Below are 18,652 nucleotides of genomic sequence, written 5' to 3' on the forward strand. Positions count from 1 at the left end.
TGATTTTTAATGGATTTATTTGGGTTATATTATACCAGGATCAGAAAAGGGCAGGGTGAGGAGGAAGGGGTTATTCGCTGAGTTGAGTGAGACCAAACTTGCTGTCCTCTGGCAGCAGCAATCAGACTTTCTAGGAAAAACAAATCAAGTTACTGCCTTTAAATAATAACTTCTATCTCAGGGAATCCTGCTCCAGTGGACGTTTTTCAGCTGATCACAGTGCCTACTGTGCAAATGTTTCCCTGTTCATTGGTTAAACTCTCTGCTGTAACCTCCCACGRTGGAGAGCTTTGGTCAGAGTCCAAACATAGGACATAAAGAGAACTACCTGGCCTCCTGAATTGTGGCCCTTTTTGCTGTATTCTTGGCAGACAGGCAATCTGGGGCAAATCACAAGGAGCAAAAGCTATGAGCCAGCTGCTTTCTGTCTTCTGTGGAGCAGAACAAGTGGAGTTGTAATTACCTGTGATTGTGAATAATAAAAAGTATAATAATTCATGACAGCTTTCCTTTAAAGATAGATCCCCCTTTCCCTTAGCAGTTTCTTACGGTTTGGTTAAATGCTGCTCTCCGGTTTGGGGAGTGTGCATGTAACATCTGAAGTCAGTTCCTCCGGTAAGTACAACTTTATTTCATACCTGAATAAAAACCATTTGGTGTATTTTACTGCTCCCTGAGGATCCCCCGCATCCCCGCCTTGATATTTCAGCAGTAAACCATTTCCTGCCCCTATGCATCTAGGGCTTCTATTTTGGGGTTGTTTTTAATGTATGCTCTGCAGCACTCATTGCATTTTAAGCACTCAGTTTATTATGCTTCTTAATAAGATTGAGAAAGGGGGGGGAAATTACACAGGATTGAAAAGTCCTCTTTTTGTTCAAGTTCAGGACAATGTGAGAAAATGTCATATTGGGATATGCATCACTGTGCCCGCAATGGAAGTTTTCTAAGTAATTTTTTTCATTTACCTCTTGCAGGGGCTGGATGTATTTGGAGCACAAATGTGTGTGTTAAATTGCAGATCGCATACTCTGGGGTGTCACTCTTATTGGGCCTTTCTGTCTTTTTTGTTTTGCAACCTAAATGAGGTATCTGGAAAAAGGCAAGAGCTCCCTTTTCTTAAATGTCCCACAAGCCATTTCAGCTCTCAGAGCAACAGGTAACTCACCAGAAAGCCTCCTCTGGCTCCCCGTGCACCCTCTCCTTGATGTTGATCTTCAGCATTGCCAGAACCTATTTGCTAAACACTCACAGATTCATTAAACATTTCCCTGGCTGGGCATTATGTAGTAAATTTTATGAAGCAGCTTTGTGTTACGCTTTACCCATGAAGCCATTGTTTGCTGTAACTTTTTCTAAGTAGGCCTAATTCATTTGCTCACACAGTCCCGTACAGGACTCAGGAAGGAGAAAAAAAAAAAAAAAAATCCACGAAGCTACTGCTCGCTTCTAGGGCTGCTGCTTTCTACATTGCTTAAGCACGCAATGATGCAACTTCTGAATGGTGCCCAAGTAAGTAACACAGTTCAAATGGCAGAAGCTTGGTCTGGCTGTGGCAGTCTGGGAACCGGGATGTAGCTCCCAAGTGTCAGGGTTTGAAGCTCGTGGTTCAAATAATCATTTCCTCCCTTTAGTGAGTCAGTACCACAGCAGTGAGTAGGACAGCGTAGCAGTGGTCATCTCTATCGCACATGCTTTCTCTGTCCATCTGCTCTTCAGCCATTGCTGAGGGAATGACCACATACCTTAGAGATGCTTACTRTCTAGGGGAAACAGTATTTGTGGAAGGTTTTGCTGGAGGTTTTATCACTGCAAAAAGAAACTTACTGTCCTTACAGTTCTATGCGAGTTTTCAGTAGCTGCTGATAGAGGATGGTACCTCTCCTTGTTTGCAGTCTTGCAACAGCCAGAGCCTAGTACCCATTCCGGTGTGCTCCGGTTTACAGCCGTGCTATCCTGAACAGTCATCACCTCCAGTTTCCATGCAACTGGGGGCACTTTCAGAAGTGAACCAAACCAGTGCCTGTAGACCTCTGGTGAGGTTTGCTCACTATCCATCAGCATGTGGCCTGCTGGTATTACATGCCCTCAGCCATCTTGTTTTCTGCTGTCAGGTTTCTTTTTTTTTTTTTTTTTTTAAAAAAAAAGGTCTCACTATAAGTTCACTGCAAGTCTGCCAAACTGGAGCTGAAACATCGTCACTATGAACATTCTTCTCTGGTGCAGGAGTCTGAACCATTCTGTAAAATTCAGTCGTTATTTTCCTTAGAGCAGGTTATTATTAATGCCTGTAGCTGAAAATGCTACTTTGGCCCTCTTCCTCGCTTGAATTTGAGTGGGAAAATACAGAACAAATAGATTGTCTTCTAGTATGAAGGCAATGTGATATTATTAACTTCAAAGCTATGGCTAGCAGCACTTACTCAGTGATTTTGTATTTTCAAGGGTGGTAATTTGTCAACAAAACTTCCCTGGTCAAATCCTATTTAACTACATTTGAAAGGTTTTGGTTTGGGGGTTTTGGTTTGGGGTTTATTATTACATAGAGCATTAGTAAAGAGACACTGTCTACCCCACATCCATACTGACACTCTCTATTGCTGTTAAAAAATCAAATAGGAGTGTCATTCAGTAAGAAAGTTCCTGAAGAAGGTGTGAAATGAGAACTAAAACCTGTGTGGTTTTTAAGACACAGGAAGGGCTACAGCACAGACTATCCGATGAAGAATTGGTTGAAAGCAATTAGTGTTAGCTCATCTCGGTAAAGCAGTTCAGTGGGTTGTTTAAAAACAGTTATTTAAAATGGTAAGTGAATAGTCTTGGTCTCATGTATAGCTTAATACACTGGTTGTGGGGCTTCATGTTTAGCACTGCTTTGGAGAAGAAGCAGGGCCTTTAAAATAGTTCAGTGCTTCCCAAATGTTAGTCTAGCCATGAATTTGCGAAGTTATTGGTATCAGAAGTACTTAAATTCTGCTCTCCCGGTGCTACACAGCAGATCCCACAATTAAGCAGGGCTGCCTTGGGCCTGCTGGTAGGAGAGGGGCAGACCTTCTCCAGCCTCCTGGTACCAGCCAGGGCTTCCCTGACTCACTTTCCTGAGTGAGCATTAGAGGCTGTCGGCAGCAGACTGCAGGTTTTTCTACCCACTTTGCAGTGTATCACGCAAGGAAATGACTCCTAGTACCTACCTGCACTCCCATTTTAAATGTGACATACATGATAATGGATACTAAACAGAGAGGTTAGTCTAATAAAAATATGCTAGCTTAATAACTTTGGATGATCATTATCTTGAAGCTGGTTACCAATGCTGCGCAATATGTGGTTTGTTTCAAGCAGTTACAGACCAAGTAGCATCTTTCACTAATGTACCCATGACAAATTTCAAAGCCTGTAACGTTAATGTTAGGTAAATTCAGTACTAGTGTGTCCTTATGTTTTGAAGTGATAATTATCACTGCACTTGCCATTTTTTTTTATAAACCTGAAAATCTGTAAACCAGTGTAAAGTATATGTGACCAAGAAGGCATTGCTTATTTGTGCATAGGATCTGTGCTAGTGCAACTGTTGAGCGCTGCAGCAATTTATTCCCATTGGCATGTATGTTCCAGTGAAACAGATTCACTAGATCTGCACCAGTACAGATAGTGCATGCTGTAGGTTGAAGTTTGCAGCAAAGCATGTCTTGCATTCTTCCAGCAAAAGTGCTTTGTTAGTGTAGACCTTGCATGTTGAAGTGCTAAATGAAAACATAGCATGTCTCAGTGAAAGAGCCACTGGCTTATCTAATGTGCATGTTCTCAGTAAGAGATCTGTAATTCCAAGTTAATTTATATTATGGTATTGAAGTGCAACAGGAAACACTTGGAAGTTGCACTGCAAAATATACATTATTAGATGATATCTTTAACATATGTATAGTTAGTCTCAGTGTTTAAAAATGACTTAGTGCAGATGCACACCTTTTTCTAGCATAGCAGTGATCTTGGCTTAACTTCTGATTTTATGTGCTGCACTAATAGAAATGTTAGTAACAACTTCAGGAGAGAGGCTGCTTTTCTGCTGCAACAAAAGAAAACTAAATATAATTTAGAAGGTCAGTTTGTCTGTGTCATTTGAGAGCAAATTCTGCTCACTGCACCAGTCCTCATCTGTTTTCTGTAATGAAAGGATGATGTGGACTTACCAAGCAGGTAACATAATAATACGTCATAACTGGTGAGGATGAGGAGTGTTGCTGCCTTCTGTGCGATGGTGAAGACCTGGCTCTTGGGCACTATTAGTTTTCTTAGGCACTGACTTGGGTAGAACTAGAATTTCACTGCAGAAGCTAAAGCGGTAACAGGGATTTAGGCACAGTACAGCACAATCCACAAAGAAATTCAAAAATGGTGGTGCTTTCTTGCCCCCTCTGCCTGACTCGGAGCAAAGGGTGACACTACCGACTCTGGCATTTCAGAGAAGTGTCATAGCCCCTTGAATGTAAGGCTTCAAGCACTGAAAAACGACATGCATTTGGACATGCAAAGCCCTCTGTCTTTATAAATGTGGCATTCTGAAAAAGTTCAGTAGAATCAAGAAAATTAGCAATGGTCTGACATTACACTTGCTGGTTAGTGTGATTCATTTATTGATTTCTATTCCCCCCCCACACACACACACACACACAGTTTTTTAAGTTAAGAACATGCACTTGAGTGCTACCTTTGTGTAGGCTAAAATAAGAGTGTAAAGCCACYAGCTCCCTTTTTGACTGTGATTCTGTGTAGTACTATATGCAGGAAAAAAGAAGTGAGCCAGTGAAATGTATTTATAGGGCCCCATGCAGAGGTCAGTTATGCAGCTTTCATACCCATATGCTGGCAAGTTAATGCAGGAACCAAAAGGTGATGTATGAGTGGAAGCCTGCTTACAGAAACTACAAAATAGCATTGCTGGCACTTACTTCTCCTGACACCTTTTAGTATCTAAATTATATTATTTACTTTGTTATATTCACTCCCCTTTTAGTTGAATTCTGTTACACAGATTTGCAGCTGTGATTCAATTCTTTGTACTGTACCTTTGTCATTTGTTCTTTCAAGTTGCAGCTGGAACAGCTGGGCATGTACATGCTCTGCTAAATCACCTTAATTTAGGACATAGCTTATTCCTTTTGGAGTGGGCCTTTCCTCGCAGCAGTGGAGGAGAGATGTGGAGGCAGGTGGCTTTTTCATCCACGTGAGCCTGGCACTTATTCCAATGGAATGTGTGTGCCTTCTCTGTTTAACTTGCTGGTGCCTTCTCTGTTTAACTTGCTGTTTATTCTTAACAGCATGCAATTGCATCTACAAATATGTGAAAGGGTAAAAATAACTTATGTGCATCATTAAAAAAAATTAAAAAAAAAATTTTTTTGAGTCCCATGTAGTAGCATGCAAGTGCACCTCTATTTCAGCATTACGACAACCCTGTCGCACCCTCCTATGACATCTGGGCTTTGTTTGGCAAACAGTAATTGCAAGGGAAAGCAAAGCCCAGGTGACCCAAGCCTGGCCTCCAGCTTGGCCACCCACCTTTGGGGTTAGGGGGAGTGCAGGAAATTCCTGCAGATTTGTTTTGGCCCCTTCATAGGGAGCCTTCACAGATGTGCAGCCAGTTTCTCAGCCTGAGCTGGGGACTGCTGCTGCTCCAGCACTGATGGAAAATTCTGTTTTGTTTGACAGATTTGAAATAATTTCCTTCTTTTTTTTCTAATCTATTAGTGGATTTCACCTTTCAGTGATGATTTACACTTCTAACAAGTGTTAGAGGAGGTAGTGTATCACATCCATTTTATTCTTGCATCATGCCACATTCAGGGAGACTAACTCTTCCACACAGAAGTTCTATCTTACTAGACAGGCACTGTCCACCACCACTGGCTATGAAAAAAACATGTATCTACTACCAGCAACATACCAGAAAGTCCAGCTGCTACCAGCTGGAACAAGTACAAAGATGCAAGTTCTCTTCTTTGTTCATGCTGATACAGCACCTTTTACTTGTGTGTTAACACTCTAAACGTGAGATACTCTATCAACCAACATCAAGCTTTCCCTGCAAGTTTGAATGGCTGATTTCCCCTCTGTGCTTGGCACAACAAAACTGTCTATGTTTCAGTGATCTGTGGAGAAAATAGGTTAACAGTGAGAAGCCACTTAGCCATAACTGCTGGTGTGGGAGACAACAGCAAAATCAGTTAATGAAAAGCAGTCCAAAAAAACAATATCAGAATGAAGTCTAACTGTAGTTAATACACACACCTATACATGTACACACACACACACACACACACACACACACACACACACTCGCATACGTATACATACATATGTGTATTTATATATGTAAAAAAATAAAATCAGGGAAAAATAGTGGCTGAAAATTAGTATATCCTTCCAAATGCGTTCTGTCTCAGATTTCTACTGTCCCATCCTTGCGCTTCCAACTGTTTATGGTGTCAGGAATATGCTGCCCTCTTGTCATTCCTCTGGGAGTTGGCTTCTTTTGCATTGGAAGTTACAATGAGAAAGCGTTTTGATTTTTGCTCCCTTTAAAGCTTTTTGTTACATAGCTCCTCTTTGTTTTTTCAGAGTGAAAGAATTGAAAAAGGCCAAGGAACTTGAAGATACGCAGCAGCATCCCGTAGCAATGTGACATTGCTTTTCAGACTGTTTTCATTTTCTGTTTTTAGCAGAGACATGCAACAACAACAAAAATACCCACTGCAGTTCTGGAAATTATCAGCTGCAGGATTTTAACAGTAATGTTTTGGTCATTGCATTTGCACTTTCATGGACAACTTTTAATTTGTTCAGCAAGACATCTTGGAACTCAATCTTCTGTTGGATCATGGGGAAAAAAAGACACCAGGAAGAAATTGTGAGTTGCTTCATTCTCCAAGAAGGAAGAAGCGATTAATTATCCTTTTCATATAGGGCTGTATTAAACAACATGTGGAACTGTACAAATACTATACCAAAAATATTGTTAAGAAAAGGTGGGAATGCACAAGCAACACGAGAATGCTGTTCCTGCACCTGTCAGTCATCTCCAAGAAACTGAAGATTTTGGGAGTCTCAGTGGAGGGGCTTAGATCAGTACATCTTTATTGGGTCCATGCATCCTCATCCACACTTCTGTCCTTTGTGTTTTATTTAAATCTCTACAGCACACTTAATGCAACTTTTTAAATCTGCAGGTTTTTAATACATCCCGTGGGAATTTACAGAAGGGGTTAGCATATGAGATAAACGGGTAATGCATGAGAAATGGAGAGAGCAGTTTAAGCAAGTTTTTAAAAGTTTCTTTTTGGTATTTTTACTAGAACCTGCAAATCAATTGTCATGTACTTTTTTTTTCTCATACTCAGCACTTTATTTTCTAGCCTTACTTTCATGTACTATTATTTTAATTAACTTAATTTGTAAAACATGTAGCTTTTTATCTTAAGTGACTGTCAAACCTCTTGTCGTTTTGTAGAGTCACATAAATATGTTGCCTGGACATTTTATACCACCTAAAGATCAGAGTGGTGCTGCATTCTGGCCAGTAAAATTCTTATTTTGGCTATTTCATCAAAATCTGGGCAGTTTCTGTATATATATAGAAGGTAGAAATGGAAAATGAGAAAAAATATTTGAAAGGGAATATATTGATTAATTACTAAATATTTTATTCACAAAGGGTCAATAACTTGGCAAGATAAAATTATTATTTGTATAGTTTTGTCTGAATGAACGAGAAGAGTGTGGATGTATTGTTTGTACATATTGTATATATTAAAACAAAGAGATATGTGCATGAACTCAAGAAAAAGAAATGAAAAAAGCAAAGCATTAGTGGCTATGGTCTGTAAAATGAAACAAAAACTTTATTTCACTATAAGAAACTTTATTTTAAATGTTCTTTAGAAGAACATTTTTGCTAAAGCATGACTAAATGGCAAAAAAGAGCTACTGTATTTAGACTTAGGAAAAAAAGGCAGAGCAACATTACTTTAAAAAAAAATGAAAAAAAAAATGATATGTTTACATTTGATTTTGGCTACCAGGAGTTTGGTTGGTTTGGTTGAATTTCCTTTATTTATTCCTTCCTTCTTCCCCCCCTTTTTTTTTTTTTTTTTTTTTTTTTTTTTGCCAATGGTGCCAAGTAATGCGAATGCTAATATTGCTTAAGAAAATTAAGTTACTTTTGCAGAGCAGATAATCATAAGAGTACAAAAACTGTATCTAGCTTAACACCATACACTCACTCCAATAAAGAACACTTAGAATGAATATAAAATGAAAAAAAATAGTATGAAAGTAGAAAATACGTTTCACATTTTCATATCTCCTGCTGGAAGTCAGAAAATGTAATAAAAATTGCACAAAAAAAAAAGGAAAACTTAAAAAAGATGCAAACTGGTCTTGTAGGGGTGTCATGGTATATTGCTATTTCCACATAGTGAGGAGCCAAAGAAGTTAGATTTTTAAAAATTGAAATAGTAATTTAAAACTGTCATGAAGTGTCGACAGTAGGAGCCAGGGTCTGATCTTAATTATGCAAGAATGTAAAGGAAGTAGCTCCTGAAGTCCATGTTGTTACTGTGGATTACATATATGTGTCTGAGATCAGAAACTGCTCCTGTGTGTTTGTGCTGCTAGTGGCAGTTTAAAATTTCTGAATGGACTAGTGTAAATTTGAGATTGTTAAGTTTTGGAATAGTTGTTCTTACTTGATCCCGGCCACCAACTGCAATGTTTAACCACAAGGCTTGTTGTGAAGCCTAAAAATATTCACATGTGAGAAGCTTTTAAACTGGTGTCTTTAAAAGAAGAGTAAAAACAAAGATTGTGGCAAAAAAACTGGGGTCAGTGCTCTTGGTGCCTTTTCTATAATTGTACCTGTTTTTAATTCTTTTCACTGCCAGCATTGAATTACAGTAGATGTGCTATAGCTCATTATCAGAATTCTCTTGTACATTTGTGAACTGCTGCTTTATGATCTGATTCTAAATTGGGAAGGAAAAAAAAAAGAAAAAATGAAGAAAGAATGGCCTGGCTCTCACACTGTGACTGTGGGCAGCCTCGCAGCCTCAATTTGTAGTATTGAATTGGGACTTAAAATATAAAATAATCCGCACACACAAAAATGTAATGGGAACTGCAGAAGAATCTCCTTTGGAATGAACTGGAATGCTCTGTATTACTACTGGAAGAACTCTTGACATTTTGAAATCAAAATGTTGCTCCCATAACCAGTATGTGACAATATAGAATTGATCTTTCCCTAACAAGAGTAATGACCTCAGTGGAAGTACGTTAACCCCCTATATTTATACAAAATGATTCAGTAATATACAGAGCTATTTCCAATTACTCTTCCAGATCCATGGGCCTGGTGGTGTATCTACTAATCTAGATCCTGCTTCAGCCAAACATTTTAAGCATGTACTTACTGTTAAACATGCAAGCAATTCCATAAGATCAACAGAACTACTTGCATGCTTGAAGTTAAGTATAGCTTCTAAGTGCTTTATTGTGTCGGGTCATAACCCTTCAGTGTATCACTGGTGAGTTCAAAAGACTCCCACTGAAGTGAAGTAATTCTGCTCACCCTTTTCTTGATTGTGGAACTTTCATTTTCGCAGAAGATACGTAAGTGCAGCTTTCTGGGAAAATCCACAATCCCAAGTGCCAGGAGCCAGATCTGTCTTCTGGTAATGGAATTGCTCCTTTGTGAAACACATTCAACAGCAGTAATACTGTGTGACAGAAATACAGAATATAACATGAACCCCCTCTCTGGTTGCACGCTTATGGCAGTTCCACACAGTAGTTGGTGCCCAATGGGGGGTCCCCAAGACTTGCATGTAAAACTAGTATAGATGTCTTCTCTTTTGTAAGTTTTATTTTTGTAACCGTGCATGTAAAGCATCACTGAATCAATGGATCTGTTGAAGAACTCAGCTGCTGGAACCATGCAAATGTTTTGAATTGCCCTTAAAATATGGAAAATGTTTTCTGAATGCTTTATATTCTTTCTGCTGTAAATTAAAAAGAAAATTTCCCCATACAAAGTGTGGGCCTTTTCTTAAACACTCCCTTTTCCATTCTAGTTAAGTAGAGCAACATATTCCTGTGGTCACTTTTAGTAACTTTAGGGAAAAAAGTGTTTCTTTACTACATAACCTGCTTGTAAATAATACCTACTGTCTTACTGGTTATAATCTGAATGGTCCAAACTTCACCCTCTACTGGTGTGAAGCATCCAGAGTGCAGTGGGATTCACCAAACAGAGCAGCACAGTCCCCAAGTTTCCAGCCTTTTCTGCTTCTTACATTCCCGTATGTAACCTTCATCAGGTGTGTAAAGCAGCACACTGCAGAGGAACTCTCCTGTTTTTCACACAGGGAACTCTTCCAGGTCTTTGCTTCAAGGCACTGGTGTCCAAAGGTGCTCAGTAACTCCCCTGTGTGGCATTGCCTCCCTGGGCCTTTCCCAGGTTAGGAGCCAGCCACAGAGCTCCACGTTCTGCACTGCCAGCTCGGGCCACAGGCACTGCAGGTGGCTCTCACAGCTCACTGCCCAAGCTGGCAGCAGCCAGACAAAAAGTTCACAACACCAATCACGTTTTCTCTTTCTTCCCCTGCAGTCCTCACCCCTGGAAGAAACTTCTGAGTGTGTTCTTCACTTTTACAGCAGAAAGGAAAACTGACTTCACATCTCARACATTGGCAACTCATTCTCTCTAAGCATCAGATTACAAGTTTTGCCAAGATGACTACAACTACACAAAAAGACTAAAAATCCAATTGTGTTAAAAAAAATACAGGGACAAGTTCTGCCCAGCTATAGCTCCCTGGAAGCAGGCTTGTTTGGTGGAAATAATTATTTTTCAAGGCAGTATAATAGTAATAGTTCTAGTATTTGAAAAGTTCTGTAAAATCATGTGACAGAATACTAGCTTAAAAAGAAAATAATTACTTGTAACTCAAATCGGTTGAATGAATGTTTTGATCTCACACACAGGCATGATTTTGCTTCTGTCTTTGCTAATCGCTATAGCTGCAGTATGGGCAGCACCGTTTGCTCTATGTACTCTCAAAATGCTGAGAGAACAATGAGAAAATGAGAACAAACGCTCATTTTACCTTTTTGTAGGATAACAAGTTTTCTACAACATCCAACAATTTTTTTCATGCTTATATCTTTTTAATGAAATAAAAATGAAGAGGAAAAAAGAGTAGTAGCAGGAAGAGGAAAGTATTGAGAAATACTTGACCAACTCTTAACTGGCCCAATTCCAAGTTTTCTAACCGAACGCAGCTATAGCTCATACTATATATACATATATATATACACACACATACATACATATATATATATACATATATGTATGTATATATACATATATATATATATACATACATATATATATATATATATATATGTATGTATGTATGTATATATACATCTGGCAGATGTATATCTGACTAGATATAATTAAGAGTGTTCCATCTGGATTATAGTGAAACAAGTTTAAATATGTTGCTCTTTAACCATAAATCTACATTGTTACTTAACTCCCCAAATTGTTCTCAAGTTCCTTGAGTGTCCATTTTGCATGCCTGTTGATTTGTGGGTTCTCCTTAGCCAGCTAATTCTCTGAGCGATAAGCCCAGGTGTCTTTCTGGACATAATTCACGCCAAGACCCATTCACAGTAGACAACAGGGCAAGACCAGCCTGGACTTGGAAGCCTGTGCAAATACACAAACTGTCCTTGGAGGCCTTGGGCTCTTGGGCATCCTCCACTTACTTACCCTTCAGTCATGCTGGCACACACTCAGTTTGGTATGATTAAAAATCTTAACTGGCAGGCCAGACCATGCACACACATCATATAATAACAAGGATATCTTAAAATCACCACAGGGACTCAGCAGAATCATCATGAAGTGTTTGTTAGGCAATCAATGCAGTTGTGCCAATTCACTTCAAGAGGGTGCTGCCCCTGAGAACTGGGGATACACACTGCACTACTTGCCTGGGAGCGTGACTCACACTTAAAAGTCCTGGATACAGTTAGCACTGTAGATGTAGCTTAGGCATCACCATGCAGGCATACAGCTGACAGCCAGCTTGCCATTACACCAGGGAAATGCTTACTCTATTTTCAGAAACCACATGAAGAAGATTCAAAGGAACTGAGACTTCTTAAAAAAAAGAATCTTAAAAAATGCAGACTTTTTTTTTTCTTCCAGTATGCTGAAATCCAGGTAACAAAGTAATTTCAGCTGTAGAAAAGTTTGCACAGACTTGAGGAGGCATACCATAATGACAGCAGCAATGTGTCTCTTTCTTTAATGTGTACCAAACAGTGTAGGTGTGTCCCTGCCACTGCCCAAGCACAGAAACTGTGGAATGGGCTGTGTCCCTCCTGCGCCAGGCAAAGCTGCCCAGAAACTAGCTGCCTCAGTACACCCTGGCACCTGGACAAGCTGCACTTCCCCACATGCCCTGCCTCCCCATTAGCCTGGAAAACCTGGCTACCAGCACAGCAGATTACAGCCCCTCTGGAGACTCACTGTCCATTATATGGTAGCAGTAAGCATTACACAACTTCTACCTGGCAAATTAAGGACCTAGCACAGTTCACTGATGCTAGATGAATACAGGTTGTAGTGGGCAACAGCATATGTACATCCATCCTGATATGTAAGGCATTAGTGCCCAAACCCTGTGTGCGTATTTATGTACCTATATATATAAATATATATAAATAATATATAAAAATGCAGGCACACATGCAGGCATATACTCTCCTACCAACTATAAAGGTAGACACTCTCTCTCTCTCTTTCACACACAAATTGTTCTTACCAAATTGCTGCCTGTCCTCTTCATTACCTCACTGTTTCACTGATGCACTGATGATCACAGCGCGGCAGACTGTCTGCAAAAGATAAACTTCCCAGCTCCAACCAAGAGCTGAGTCCAGCCATTTCCAGGCAACTTTTTTATTGTCAAAGATGGCTCCCACACATTTGTTTATTTTTCCTTTTCCTTCTTTGCACTCAGTGAAGCAAACAGCACAGTGCTTACAATGCTAGGCAGTTCCCACCTGCCAGAGAATGGGTGCAGGTTTTTCCCTGCAATACATTTGTCTGTCACACAAAGAGCAGTATAAAGGGGGACAACAGCAGGCAGCCTGCTCAGCAAGCTAGGTATGCCTCAGCAGGGCAGCCGATCAGTCACAGCAGCCTGTCCTACACTGGTGGGGGGGGCACATATTTGGGCCTTCCCTAGTAGCACAGCCGAACAACTTGGAGGGCTTTGGACAAGCGGCCCCCTCCCATGCACAAGTCCTCTGGGTCTCTGTATGGTGGGCACACCCACCTCACAGGCACAGCCCACGCTGAGGCCTCTCTCGATGCCTGCCTCAAGCCCACAGACCCTGCAGCCTGGCACCAGCACATCCCGCAGGGCACAGATCCCTCCAGGAGTTGCTATCATACAACAGGACCGGAGCAGCCCTCGGCCCCACAGCGCCAAACCGCCAGGCCGGGGTGGGGGGGGGGCGCCTARGCAACAGCAAGCGCCACCACTGTCCTCGAGCTCCCATTCCATCCCAGCCACTTCCCCAACGGCCGCTGCGCGCGCACGCCAACGGCTGCGGCGCGAAATCCTCAACGGCCGCGATAGCCGTCTCCCCCCCGCCCCAACGGCCGCCGCGCAAAATCCGCAACTGCCGCGGCGCCGCCCAGCGGCCGCTGCGCGCGCACGCCACCCGCCGCAACGCGAAATCCCCAACGGCCGCTGCGCGCGCCTCCCAACGGCCGCGGCTCGCGCTCGCCGCCTGCGCCCCGGTCGGGGGCGTGGCCTGACCAAGGCCCCGCCCCTGCTCGTCACATCCCGAGCGCCGCGGGGCTGCGCGCACTTCCTGCCAGCCTGGGTCGGACGGTTTTGGGGGGGCGGCAGCAGCTCCACGCCGGCGGCAGCAGCATGTGAGTGCGGGCTGCGGGTGGGGCGGGCGGCGGCGGCCGCCGGGGGGGGGGGGGGGGCGGCTGCGGCCGGGGGAGCCGCCGCGGGAGCCGCCGCGGGGCGCGGCGTGGCGCGGCGCTGGGAGGACCGCGCCCAGGCGGGCGGCGGCCGGAGCAGGCCCGATGCGCGGCGGCTGGGGGCGGTGCGAGGGGCTTGTGGAAACGGCTGCGCCTCGAGCTGCGAGGGGGCTCCGGCGGCCGGGAGCAGTGGGCTGAGCCGGCGCCTGCTGTCCAGGGGGTGGTCTAGCCGGTCTGCTCTCGGTTCCACACGTCTGCTTAAAGCTAAACTATGCTGATAGCTACAGGATGGAGAGAGAGCCTCTTGCTGAATCCTGTTGCATTATGTGTGAAACCTCTGTTCTCGAGATGGAGCTGCATTTCCAAGACTGTCTAGTCCTGGGTTAGCAATGAAAGAGTGTAAAAGGGTGACCTAAACGTCAAGGTGTAGGAGGACTTCTTATGTTGTCATGTATGTGAACTGCTTGTATCAGTCGCTGTGGACTTCCTGGTTTGCTCCTCGTTCAGGTATACACATTTGTTCCCTGTAAATGTAAATTTAAGCTAAATGTATAAACAGCCAATACTCAGCTCCATTTCTTGGTATATCAAGGTGCACCATGTCTGAGGCAGAACTGATGAAACTATAGAAAAGTAAATTGAGTATGGATAATACTCAATCCTAGATTCTAGGAAAAGATCCTAGAGAAAGGCAATGAAAAGTCATTAAAGCCATGGAGAGGGCATGGGAAAAGCATACAGAGCTCTTKGTTCAGTTACAAAGATGCAAAATGTTGCAGATAGTAAAAGGAGCTAAGCTGCCTGACTTTAGGAATTAAAAGCTGACCAGAAGTAAATAGCTGCATGCTGAATACTTTTTTTGCTCATTGCGCTTTCTCTGGCACCATGCCAACTGTTTCAAAAGAAACAGGTAACTACTGGATGAACAGAGTTAGAATAACCATTAAGCTTCAGTATTTAATTTCTTGAAAACTACTGAGTCTTGAAGCTTAGTATTTGCATTCTTGCTGAAGAAAGATCAGCCCTGAACCCAGACTCTTGAATGTTTGAGCCCTACGAGCCATTTTAGGAGTTGCTATATGCCTTATTACAAAGTTGCATTATTAGCTGCTGTTGTCTTTTAGCACTTCAAGCAATTAATTCATTGGCAAGAGTTCTGGACCACAGCTTGATTTACACCTAAGGTCAGCTGTTAAAACCTGATTTTTCCCATGGGAAAGGAAATTGCCTGATATTTCTTCCAACGATTCAAGTTCCCTGTTTTCAGGAATGGCAGATAATTTCTAAACTTTAAGCTTATTCTCTCTCTATTTATATATATAAATGTATGTGTGTTTATAAAATGATACAGAATAATGATAACTTTCCTTACTCAGGTCAGCAAGTGGCCCTGGAAGCTCAAATGTTGCTGCTGGCAGTAATCGTCGTCTTCAACAAACACAACACCAAGTAGATGAGGTAAAAGTCTAGTTTGATAGCAGTGTAATAATTCCATCTCTTTCAGAAAACCTGACAAGCAAAATAGATAAGCTTTGGCCACCGCAGTTACTGTTCCCTTATATGAAAGGGAAGCCTAGTACTATTCAGCTTTCTTTATTAAACTTGTGTCACTTTGCGTTTTGGAAAGGTTGGGGAAAAAAGGGGGGAGGGGGAATGGGAGGCAAAAACTCTATTCTGCTGTTGTGTTGGAATAGGGAGAAGTTATCAGTGTCCAAAGGTTAGCAAACTGTCTGAGGACTGAGTGTTAGTTAAAATAGTACTCTTTGTTCTTACAGAGGAAAAAACTTTCCGCAGTGGCAAAGAAGGCTGATCATCTTCAAATAACACATTCCCAAATTTCTGGGGAATCCAAAAGCCATTTTTGGTTCAGAGCAACTTTATCTGCTTGAACAGGATAGCACTTAATGAGTTGAATGTCAAAAACAACTCCTTCAGAAGTCAGTCATAAACTATTTTCCAGGTTTCAGCAAATGCCAGCACAACTTAAGAGAACTTGTCTGCAATACTAACATTTGAAAGTAGGTATTCGGAACTTCCAGTGGCATGTGGATTTCACATTTTCACTTAAGCTCATGATTGGATCTCCTAAAAGGCAATTGCTCATATTCCTTAGAGGAGACCATTAAAAGTATCATATATTGGGGATCTGTTACCTGCAAGTAATCTCTGCAATAGTGATACAGTTGATATACTTACTGTAAGTGTTAAACTGATGTAGGTGGTTGACATCATGAGGGTGAACGTGGACAAGGTATTGGAACGAGATCAGAAGCTGTCAGAGTTGGATGACCGTGCTGATGCCCTGCAAGCAGGAGCTTCCCAGTTTGAGACCAGTGCAGCCAAGCTGAAAAGAAAGTATTGGTGGAAGAACTGTAAGGTAACCATGGCCTGAATACTTACAATATTCAGTATTACAGTTAACAGTATCTCAAAAGGCAGAAGTAAAAGTGACTATAGCCAATGTTAAGTTATACTACCTGGTTTTACAACATATACCATAGTGCTTACATGAAGTGACCAAAATCTGGATTACCAGCCCTACTGCTTAACACAAAACTGGGTCTAAGATAGAAGTGGCCATAGGGAAACATTACAGTAATCTGAGGCTGTGGGGAACAGGTGGGAAAAGACCAAAAGGTTGAGCTAACCTGCAAGGAATTATTAGAAAGCAGAAGGAGCTTATTTAGTCTTCTACAGTTCCTTGGAACCTTCTTTGGTGATCAACAAAGTGGAAAATGTGGTATAGGATAGGAGTACAAAAGGTGTTCAATAGGTTTCTTTTTATTCCTGCTCATACAGTCACCTTAGACTGGCTCTGCACAGAGGCATCATGGAAGAGAGCTTGTTGGTCTACTTTGATTGTCAGTGTGCACAGCTTACCATTTCTGAGTGGTAATGGTCAATGAAGATTGCTTGCTGCACAAATTCTGTTCACTATGTTAATCTAGTGCACACTGCAAGAGTACCTTGCAATGACTGCCTTTTCCCCTTCCCCCAGTACCCTGAAAGCTTGTTAATGCTGCTGTGTAGTCCTCTAAGTTTGTTGTGGCTTTTCTTCCACAGATGTGGGCAATATTGATAGCTGTCATTATCATCATCATCATCATCATTATTGGTAAGTTTCACTGAAGTGGGGATTTCTCTTAAGAGTTGCAGTGGATGAGATTAATTCACTGACTATTTAGTAAAACTAGTGTACTCTGATGGAAGGTATATATAACATTAACTTGAAATAGCAGCAACTGCTTAAACTATTTTTTAGTTGACTGCAGTGAGTGGGTAAACTGCTGAGGGAGCTCTAGTAGGTGAATCTTGAACACTTGCACTGTGCAATATAGATTGGGAGAGAGGTGAAACAGATTCCCAAGGACTTACAAACCATGAACAACTTCTTATAGCTGATTATTGCAGAAGTACAAAGAAATACCGTATGCCTCCGTTGTCTGAGAACTGTTTCCACTTGTCAATTTTCTTATTCTTGCTCAGATCAATCTCCTTCAACAGAGTAGGTCTGACTGCACTGCTATAATACGTAGGCTTTTGTCAAAAAATAGACYGCACTGCTCTTGGGTGAAACAGTACTAATATTGAGTTGGACTAGCAAGCCAGGGAGTGTACAACTTGCCCTCTTCGTTTTCATTTCTAATGTAGCCCTTAAATATTTCTTGGATGGATAAAGTTTCAGTTGGTGCTGTAATACAGTAACAAACACTAATAATTAGCAACAGTTGTGATCTTAGGTGAGAAATACTGATGCAAGCACAAAGGAAAAGTTAAGCCAGGAAAAACATCATTGGCCGCTCTTAAATCCCTCTCTAACTCTCCCTAGTATCTTAAATTCTTAAAATACAGGATTGTTATGGTGGAGGGCTGAAGGAGATGTGTCCCTCTTCCAACTTTTTCTTTTTTGTAGTCTGGAGTACATCTTTATGAGTTACAGGAAGAAACTCAGATCAACTGAAGATGTCTGTCTTCAGCCTCTCTACTTCAAACCTGCTGTATTTTCAGGCCTCGACTGCTGTTGAAAGCAAAATTACTTTGATTACTGAAATATTAACTTTACTCGGTTGCCTTAAGACACTCCTAATAGAAACACTAACGAGCACAGCCTGCAACTTGCACAGTGCCTTGATCAACTGGAGCATGGAGCTGATGAAGAGGATTTGGTTCCAGAGTTTCCAGACTTAACACTATAGCTAATTATAGACTTCCTAGAGTGCTTTCAGATTTATACTTGATCCTCTTCACCTGTCTGCCCTCCCTCAGCCCCATTTTGGGGGAGAGGGGGGTTGTTTCACACACCTAGAGAGGGAGCAGGAATCCCATCTGTGCCTCCAGCCTGCCTCGCCTCAATTAAACATGGTGATTTCAAGCTGTGGGGGAACCTGTTGGCTGACTCCGTGCTGATGCCCGTCACTAGCTTCCCGAAGGCACAGGGGCGCCTTATCCTCTGCTCCGCTGCTGCGGGAGGGCTGCGGCCAGCTGGGTCACGGCTGGAGGTGCCCACGGCTCTTCACTCTGCGTGGCGCCTGGCTGCTCTGTGCCCCTCGTCTGACCGGGAAGCGCGGCAGGTCCCAGCGC

General features: G+C 42.1%; 2 protein-coding genes across 6 annotated transcripts in view; both read left to right on the plus strand.

Annotated features, from left to right (window-relative positions):
- CAMTA1 (calmodulin binding transcription activator 1) overlaps positions 1-10,088 on the plus strand; it is a 421,647-nt gene extending 411,559 nt beyond the window's left edge. For all 5 annotated transcript variants that reach the window (XM_085311536.1, XM_085311532.1, XM_085311534.1 and 2 more), the window contains one exon: positions 6,619-10,088. In XM_085311536.1, the coding sequence (XP_085167662.1) occupies positions 6,619-6,682 (64 nt within the window). In that variant the 3' untranslated portion in view covers positions 6,683-10,088. The remainder of the gene's footprint in view (positions 1-6,618) is intronic.
- A 3,819-nt stretch (positions 10,089-13,907) lies between these two features.
- On the plus strand, positions 13,908-18,443 carry VAMP3 (vesicle associated membrane protein 3). The gene is made up of 5 exons (XM_085311543.1): positions 13,908-14,017; positions 15,448-15,529; positions 16,290-16,448; positions 17,135-17,186; positions 17,985-18,443. Coding segments are annotated over exons 1-5 (315 nt in total). The 5' UTR covers positions 13,908-14,015; the 3' UTR covers positions 18,005-18,443.
- Positions 18,444-18,652: the final 209 nt, after the last annotated feature.

This window comes from Rhea americana, unplaced genomic scaffold, assembly GCF_003343005.1.
Source record: "Rhea americana isolate MKP2758 unplaced genomic scaffold, rheAme1 scaffold_343, whole genome shotgun sequence".
NCBI classification, from domain to species: domain Eukaryota; kingdom Metazoa; phylum Chordata; class Aves; order Rheiformes; family Rheidae; genus Rhea; species Rhea americana.

Coding starts and splice junctions, on each gene's coding strand:
- VAMP3 (XM_085311543.1), top strand. Junction 15,530..16,289: donor CACAACACCAAGTAGATGAG/GTAAAAGTCTAG, acceptor AAACTGATGTAG/GTGGTTGACATCATGAGGGT. Junction 16,449..17,134: donor ATTGGTGGAAGAACTGTAAG/GTAACCATGGCC, acceptor TTTCTTCCACAG/ATGTGGGCAATATTGATAGC.